Source organism: Bos taurus, chromosome 15, assembly GCF_002263795.3.
Source record: "Bos taurus isolate L1 Dominette 01449 registration number 42190680 breed Hereford chromosome 15, ARS-UCD2.0, whole genome shotgun sequence".
Lineage (NCBI taxonomy): Eukaryota > Metazoa > Chordata > Mammalia > Artiodactyla > Bovidae > Bos > Bos taurus.
In genome coordinates, this window is record NC_037342.1 from 50,040,995 (window position 1) to 50,050,591 (window position 9,597).

General features: G+C 39.1%; 1 protein-coding gene and 1 pseudogene across 1 annotated transcript; one reads left to right on the top strand and one right to left on the bottom strand.

The window, feature by feature from the left end:
• Nucleotides 1–699: 699 nt before the first annotated feature.
• On the top strand, nt 700–1,641 carry OR51G2 (olfactory receptor family 51 subfamily G member 2). The gene has a single exon (NM_001389807.1). It carries the CDS (start codon nt 700–702, stop codon nt 1,639–1,641), a length of 942 nt encoding a protein of 313 aa, NP_001376736.1.
• On the bottom strand, nt 5,739–6,676 carry OR51A7CP (olfactory receptor family 51 subfamily A member 7C, pseudogene; annotated as a pseudogene).

Genomic DNA, 9,597 nt, shown 5'->3' on the forward strand with positions numbered 1-9,597 from the left:
CAAGAGTAACTTTACAGACAGCCATTCCTATACCCTCCAGTTCTCTCTGGAGTTCTGTGAGCTGAGTATCATTTATGTGTTTTCTGGATCAAGCTAAGCTTCCAAAGTAGGAAGTTCAAGGGAGAAAGTGAGAAGGTATTTAAGTTTACCAATTATACACAACTGGAAATTAAACAGAAAGAAGGAAGGAAAAAAGAGGGAAGGAAGGGAAAAGAAAAGGAAGGAAGGAGGAAGGAAGGGAAGGAAGGAAGAAAAAGAGATAATGCAATAGGAAAGGAACTAAGAAGGCAAAGAAGAGAAGCTGGAAGAAAGGTTGAAACATTAGTGAGAGCCCCAGCAGAAAAGAGGCATATGAGGAAGTGTTTCTTTAAATACCTATGCATAAGAGGTAAATGAAATTAAGTATAACCAACTCAGATATCTGCTACAGTGAACTATACGTGCTGTCATGATGTTTCACAACTCTTAACCTGAAGAAGCAAGGCAAAAAAATTTCAAAGAAAAGATTTTCTCTTTAAAAAAAAAACGTTGAGAGGAAACCAGGGACCAGAAGGAAATAACCTCTGGAGGAGTTAAATCTATTTGATTCTAACCTTTGTCTTTAAAAAAAAATATCTTCCTAGGTGCAGTCACTAGCTTTTCCTCAATTCATTTCAGGAATTTGAAGGAACCCCAACTTTCCCCTTCCCTCCACACACGATGCCACTGAGGTCCCTGGAGAACAGCAGCAGTATGTCCTCCACCTTCCTGCTGAGTGGCATTCCTGGCCTGGAGCACATGCACACCTGGATCTCCATCCCACTGTGCTTTATATACATAGTCTCCATCCTGGGCAACTGCACTATCATCCTTATCATTAAAACAGAGCCCTCACTCCATGAGCCAATGTACCTCTTCCTGTCCATGCTGGCTCTGACTGACCTGGGTCTGTCTCTTTGCACCCTCCCTACAGTGCTAGGCATCTTTTGGGTTGGGGCACGAGACATTGGCCATGATGCCTGTTTTGCCCAGCTCTTTTTCATTCACTGCTTGTCCTTCCTGGAGTCCTCTGTACTACTGTCTATGGCCTTTGACCGCTTTGTGGCCATTTGTCGCCCCTTGCACTATGCTTCCATTCTCACCAACACAGTCATTGGCAGGATCGGCCTGGCTTCTCTGGGTCGCAGTGTAGCACTCATTATTCCTTTACCTTTTATGCTCAAAAGATTCCCATATTGTGGCTCCCCAGTCCTCTCACATTCCTACTGCCTCCACCAGGAAGTGATGAAGTTGGCCTGTGCAGACATCAGAGCTAACAGCATTTACGGCATGTTTGTCATCGTTTCTACAGTGGGTATAGACTCACTGCTCATTCTCTTCTCCTATGCCCTGATCCTGCGCACCGTACTGTCCATCGCATCCAGGGCCGAAAGGCTCAAAGCTCTTAACACCTGTGTTTCCCACATCTGTGCTGTGCTCCTTTTCTATACTCCCATGATTGGTCTGTCTGTCATCCACCGCTTTGGGAAGCAGACACCTCATCTGTTCCAGGTGATTCTGGGCTTTGTGTATCTTCTCTTCCCTCCTCTGATGAATCCCATCATCTACAGTGTGAAGACCAAGCAGATCCGCGATCGTGTGACCCACGCCTTTTGTTCCTAGCTGGGTTTAATCTTGGAGGCACTGTTTTTTTAAATGTACCCTTACTCTTCTATTCTTTATAATATCTAATATGCATGAAGTGGAAGAGATTGTTATTTATTTACTGAACAAATAAGAAGTCACAGCTGTCATGGAACCCTCACTGTGGTATCAAGGAAATACATGGCAATAGGACGTGGTGGCTTGTATTTTCCAAAGAAGGCCACAGGGTTACGTCTCATCCCCAGTTCTCTTCCAGAAATGCCCAAGTCCTCCAAAAGGGATTGGAATATGTTGCTTCTCCCCCTGTAACTGGGTCAGACTCAGCAGCTTAATGGATTGGCTGTTGAGGTAGCAATGCTATAAGACTTCTGAGGCTGGGTCATAAGAGGTGATATGTTACTCATTGATATTCACTCTCTTTCTCTCTCCCTCCTTTTCTGTCTCTCTTTCGATATGTATCTATAGCTCTCACTCAGTGCTTGCTTTTGAAACCTGGCCATCATACCGAGCAGAAGCTCAAACCCCATGGAGAGGTCACATTTAGGTGTTTTAGCCAATAGACTCAGCTGAGGCCTCAGACTTGGTTGGATCATTATCAGCTACTAGTATCAATAAATCTTCAAATTATTCTAACACCCAACCTTCCTGTCTTTCCCACTTGCGCCTGGTGAAACAACCAATGTACTCTGAGTCCAGCCCAAATTGCAGATTTGTAAGTTAAATGAATATCTGTGTTTTTTTTGTTTGTTTGTTTTTTGTTTGTTTGTATGTATGTATGTTTTTAAGACACTACCTTTTGGGATTCTTTGTTAACCATATGTTAACTGTGTTCCATATGTTAACTGTGTTAAAGTGAAAAATGTTTATATAGAAGCTAAAAGAAAGATTTCTTCCTCCAGCTAGGGAAAGAAATGGAATGAAAGATTTCCTTGAGTTGGCATAGAAGGCAGCCTTCAGGGATGTATTGAAGTTAGACAGGCAAACTGGAAAGTGATGGTCCAGCCTGAGAGAACAGCATTTGCTAACCTGACACAGAGGTGAGAGAGAGGACCCTGTCTTCAGGAAAATATCTGAAGTTGTTCTTATTGCCATTGTTCTTCCCTAGCAAGTCAGAGAAGAGTAGATAATGTGGGGGTGGGTGGTGGTAAGTGGACTGAGATGGAGGCACTGACCCTATTGTTATAAGCCAATGAACTAAAAAGAGAGAATTCCTTACACCCTCCTATTTGTGCACTGCAGCTCTACTACATTGCTCCAGATTTTTTTAAATGGATTTTTTGAATAATACTTGTCAGAACAGTATTTGTAATTTTGACTTGGAGATATTTGCAAGGAAAGCAGGCCTGGATAAGATACTACCAAGGGTAGTTTTGAACATCTAGAGGGAAGCATGAGGATGTTGTGTTCCTTCATAGTTTTAGTTCAGGGTCTAGAAAGAAAGTGACAGAGGGCTAAAGATAGAATTCTCTACTAGGACCTTTATGTGGAAACTGTTCTCTCTCACTGGAAGTTAGTCTCATTCAAGGCTACCTATCACATTTGGCATTTAACATTTCATGTGTCATGCCCCACTGCCAACCAGTGCTTCATCCAGTCTGGCATAAGAAAACTGTTTCCAATGACAGCTATGTGGGAACCTTTGATGATACCACTTGAAAGATCCAAGATTACTTATAGACAGCAAAAAGAATATGTCCTTGAGTATCATGAGTGGTTTATGGATTGAACCCACTGCTCATGTGTTTCCCTCATTGTCAGGCAGGTTCTTTAGCACTAGTTTCACTTGGGAAGCCCCCACAAAACTTCAAAACAATCACAAAGCCACTAAAAATACTGAAGCATACATTACAACTCCACATCTGGAAACAATACGTATGCCATCTACAGGCAATTTCAATCCTTCAGTGGGAGTCATGTTCTCTTATATCTTATAATGAATTAAAGAGTTATTGTGACATACCAGTAAGTAGAGTAAACTTGGAGTCAGTTTTGAGAAAGTTCTGCATTCTAACTGTGAACTTAGGAACTTTTTCTATTAAAATGGATCAATAATGTCTATCCCACAAGGCTTTTTACGTAGTCCAAGTATTTTATACATATGTGTATATATATATACACACATATATATATGAATGTTTCAAAACAATTCTTAGCATGTTTTTTAGCTTCAAATAATTTTTAGTTACTTTCATTCCTAAAACAAAGCCTAATGACACAGAATAAAACATACCATGGAGACTGTGTAATCAGTCAGAGAAGAGCCTCTGAAACAGCCCTGAGATGAAGGAGAACCACTTCCTTCGGAAAAAAAAAAATGGAAAATTTTCCAAGGGGAATGTCCTAGCTGATTCTTAAAGAACAAGCAGAATTTAAATAGACAAAACTCTGTGTTGTTCTATGCTATGCTTAGTCATTCAGTGGTGTCCAACTCTTCACGACCGCATGGTCTGTACCCCACCTGGCTCCTCTGTCCATGGGATTTCCCAGGCAAGAATACTGGAGTGGGTTTCCATTTCCTTCTCCAGTGGATCTTCCTGACCGGGGAATTGAACTGGGGTCTCCTGCATTGCAGGCGGATTCTTTACCAGCTGAGCTACCAGGGAAGCCCAAACTGTGTGAGTGAAGGAATGTTCCCTCAGGCCACAAGTATTTGTTGAGTGTGTGTGTGTGTATGTGTGTGTGTGTTTCCCTAGGCAGAGTCTGCATCCTAGAAACACAGTGGGCAAAATATTAAAGAAAGACTTTTTTTCTTGGTTTATATTTTTGTTTTTTTTTGTTTGTTTGTTTTATTTTTAATTGGAGGATAGTTGCTTTACAGCATTGTGTTGGTTTCTGCCAAATATCATCATGAATCAGCCACAGGTATACCTATGTCCCCTCCCTCTTGACTATCCCTCCGCCTCCTTCCCCATCCCTCCCCTCTAGGTTGTTACAGAGCTGAGAGACACAGACAATAGAAAAATCAGTGAGTAACCATTTCAGATAGCACCAAGTGCTCTGAAGGAAACCAAATGGGGGGGTTCAATAAAATTCTAAATTATGTAAGATATGAAATATTGAAAGGAAAAGCATTCCAAAAATGCAGAATAAATGTCAATGGTCTGAGGTGGGGGAAAAAAAACAAAGACAAAGAAAAAAAACCCAAAACTGAAAGGTTGTAGGAAAAACAAAAAGACCAGTGCCAGTATGGCTAGAGCTAAGTGAGTAAACATTAACCAGTGGAAAATTAGAAAGCAATAATTTGATATTAGATACAGGGGACAGGAATGCTAGGCAAAGCTGATGTTTTAAGGTCACTGTCAGAAAAGATTCCTTGATTTAGGCGACTGTGAGAGTTTAAAATGCTCTGAGGGACCTAGGATGAAGTCCTTTGTATCTAATATTGTAATTGTTAAACTTTGCAACGTATGCAACCCAGAAATGATGGGAAAAGGGAAGAAATGAACTGCACCTTCCTGTGAGAATTCTGAGGCTCAGACTCCTCTGAAGACATTTAAAAGTACCAAAATCTGGTTCACTCATACTACTTATAAATATTCCATCACTATTTGTCAAATTAAATGCTCTATCCATAATGTATTCTTGACTTTATAATAAATTCCATACTGCACAGCTTTTCACTCTCCCCCCAGTCTTCCATTAAATGGTAAATGCTGTGGCACTGAATACACTGTGTGTGCTTAGCTGCTCATCCATGTCCAACTCTTTGTGACACCATAGACACTACCCTGCCAGGCTCCTCTGTCTGTGGGATTTTTCAGGCAAGAATACTGGAGTGGATTGCCATTTCCTTCTACAGGGGATCTTCCTGACCCAGGGATTGAACTTGCATCTCCCGTGTCTCCTGCATTGCAGGTGAATTCTTTTACCTGTTGAGCCATCGGGGAAAGTCCTGAATATATTGTAGATGCCAATACATACTGGTCAACAGTTTATTGCCTAAATATTCAGTGCTTGTCTCTTGTTGTTGTCAGTCAGTCGCTAAATTGTGTCCGACTCTTTGCAACCACGCAGACTGCAGTGCGCCAGGCCTCCCTGTCCCTCACTATCTTCCGGAGTTTGCCTAAGTTCATGTCCATTGAATTGGTGATGCCATCCAATATCTCATCCTCATCTTATCTCCTACATACGTTAGATAGCTTCTCCAAGACTTTCTCCCGGATTTGTTAAGTCTTTACACAATACACAATGGGGTTCATTAGGGGTGGCAACAACAAGAATATGTGTGCAATAAGGATTATAGCAAGGGGGCTTTTGTACTTGGCAAAGCGGTGCATGGCAGCCAGTGTAATGATGGGCACATAGAAAATGAGTACAGCACAGAAATGGGAGACACAGGTATTCAGGGTCTTAAGTCTCTCTGCCAAAGATGCAATGCTGAGTACAGTCTTCAGGATCAGTGTATAAGAAAGAACAATGAAAGCCAAGTCCAGCATAGTACAGAGAGCAACAAAGAACCATAGATAACATTGATCTTGTTGTCAGAGCAGGCCAGCTTCATGGTATCCTGATGAAGACAGTATGAGTGAGAAAGAACATTCTTCTGACAATATTTCAATCTCCTTAGCATGAAAGGAAATGGAAGCACTAAGAGAAGGCTCCTGGTGGCTAAAATCGGTCCCATTTTAGCAACTCTGTTGCTAGTGAGGAGAGAATTATATCTCAGGGGATTGTGAATGGCAAGAAAGCGATCCAAAGACATAACCAGCAGTACTGAGGACTCCATGACTGTGAACCCATGGATGAAAAATTCTTGAGCAAAGCAGGCATTGGGTGAAATTTCCATGGCATTGAACAAGAAGATTCTCAGCATGGTGGGGAGAGAGGAGAAGGACAGGCCCAGGTCAGAGATAGCCAACATGGCAAGAAAATAATACATGGGTTCATGAAGTGAGGGCTCTGTCTTTATGATAAAGAGAATGGTACTGTTGCCCATGATGGCAACCAGATATAGGAGGCAAATGGGAATGGAGATCCACTCGTGGGCATGTTCCAATCCTGGAATTCCAATCAGAAGGAAAAGTTGGACCTCAGAGTTATTGAGAACAGCCATGAGAAGTGGGAATATGAACTCTTTAGCCAGATCTGAAATCACATAAACAAAAAGCGGTAACACTTTTGGATAAAGCTCAGTGTGGGACAGGAGTGGGGAGGAGCAGAGGGAGATGAGCAGTTTTTATTACACTATATGCAGAAGCATATATTTGACAAAATATTAATAAAAAGAAACTGCCAACATTTGTCAAAAAGCCTTAAACATGTTCATGTCCTCTAACATAGGAATTTTACTTACAGTAATTTATCCTAAGGAGGTGGTTTTCCAACATTTCTAGCCAAATATGAAACTCATGTCAAAGCAGAGCTGCTTTGATTGAGTTACTGACAGATACTCAGAATCTTTTCTACAGCTTTTCCACATGATATTCAGTAGTTCTCCTGTACAGAGATCCCTGTAGATATCTACACTATGGTGAATAGCAAATGCTAGAAAGCAAATTTATAAGGTAATTTAATTCTTAAATTTATGATCTTGGTATTTATTACTCTATTTTATACATGAGCATAAACACCACTCTAGGCTCAAAAAATCATGAACAAGTATCTGTAATATATTAATATTGATGATATAGTGGTTTTCAAATGAAAAGCTAGGAGAAATGGAACATGGATACACCCTTGGGAGTTATGTATCTGTAATGCCTTCATTTTCCTACACAAAATATGATAGTTTCCAGCTCAAACACCTTTGGCCCACACTTCAAGTTATTATTTATTATTTCAAGAGAAAATGTTGAAGCCATACATTAGTATCATATTCATCTTGTTTCTCTTGATCAATTATCTTATATTTTTATCTCTATGACTGAATTAGTCAAAGAAATTCAAAATGAAAAATATCCCAATCATTCCATTTACCTTTGTAAGGTAAAAATATTAACTCCACCTATGCATTAAACTAAATTTTGGTTTTATTGTTAAAGTCTCTTACATGAATCTGAACAAACTGAGAGACAGTGAATGACAGGGGAGCCTGAGTGCAAAGAATTGGACACAACTTATCAACTGATTAATGTCATTAAAGAGTTCAAAGATTATGTTTTCAAAGGTAAAATATACAGTCTTGCAGCTTATGAAATTTTTGAGCTTTAAGATATCCCAGTGTTAGATAATTGATATAAATTACCAGAGAAATACACATATTTAAGCTAACCATTATAAATCCCATTTGTATTTGGTAAGCATAATGAATACATGCATATGTAAATACAACTTATTAAAGTAATAATTTCAATTGTACAAAAATAATGGCAAAACACAAAAATAAAGGGAGAAACAAAGGAAGTCAAGAGTTCACGTGAGGCATTAACCTCATTAGAGAATTTATTTTAAAGTTCAAATTGCAACAGATGAAAAATCATCAGTGTCCAAGGGAAAATTTAGGGGACATTGGAAATCATTTGGCTAAACTGAAGTTTGATTGTGAATTGATATTTTATTTTGTAATTCTTTAGAAGATAACCAAGAAAATGTAATAAATAGTCAGCAGCCCTTTGTTCATATTATATATGAACATTTTGGGGTATTTTCTATGCAGTTCTGTTTTGTCAGCTTGTAAAAGAGCCTCACCCACCGACTTGGAGCTGCTAAGCTGTTGGACAGATCTTATTTATCTCCCACGATGGCAGCAAGCCTCCTGTCAAGTCCCAAGAAAGTGCATTTTGGAGATGGTAGTAGATTTTCAAATGCTGTAAATCTCATTCTGTATGTAATCTGTCAAACTTTGCCTATTTAGCAAATTTTATGCTGACCCTTCCACCCTAGGAGGAAATCCTCATTTCCCAAAAGCATATAACCCTTTTTTGCTTTTTTTGACTAGGGGTATTGCTTTTGGTCTTCTGGGGAATATTTCAGCTGTGCAGTTTTTACTATAGTCTCTTCTATACTTTTATAATGTACTATTTTCATGTATACCTACCCAACCAAACCCCCATTATATACACGGACTGCTAAATACTGTAAAACATAGATGGGATTTTATTTGTCTTCACATATCTGCCATCAACATAGTTTCTATAATATGAAAGTTTCTTGGGAGGCATGCAAAGAGTGAATGCGAGTGGAACAAATATAAGACATAGAATCATTTCTTTGTGCCATCTCCCTTTCTTTTGTAGTGGTAAACAAGGGATATTTATGCTCAGTCCATTCACGTGCATTTTCAGTGGTAAACTTGTTCTTACACACTATGCTTTTGAATACAGAGTCTGAACTTCAGGAAAAACAGCTCAAGAGAAATATTGGTCATCAAATCAGAAATATTGAACTGGTAGTTGATATCTATGGTCATTGGAATAGATGAGATCTGTTAGGAAACTGTGCAAAATACAAAATTGAAATCTCAGATTGAACCCTGAAGAATAGCAAGATTGTTGAGAGCATCTTGCTCAAGAACATCCGACATCAGGAAGAAAAATTAAGAGAGTGGGATAGAGTATACTCTCATGGAATATTTCAAGGACATGGTCATCAGTTCAAACATTGCCTAGATTTCTTAGAATTTCCATTCTTTAAGGAAAAAAAATAAACCCTCAAGTATGATACAGAAACATTTGGGTATATGTCTCATCTTTGCAGATTACCAGCTGTGTGAACTTGGGTAAGCTTCTGGTGTTTACTCTTCTGTTAAATATTGTAAACAATAATATCTATCTAACATAGTTATCTTAGAAAGTCTGATATAGTTTTTGCATACTGAATATATTACTAAGTATCAGCTACTATTAAATATTTCAACAAAAATTTCCTAACCATTTCTTCTTCACATCAAGTCCTAGACTGGCCAAAGAAGGTTTTTTATTTTTTCAGTTGACATTAAGGCTTGTTATTACTTTTCATATTATCCAATAAATGGGATCCTGCTAATATCAGATTAAATAAAATTATTTTTAACCTTCAGACCACACAACCCCATCC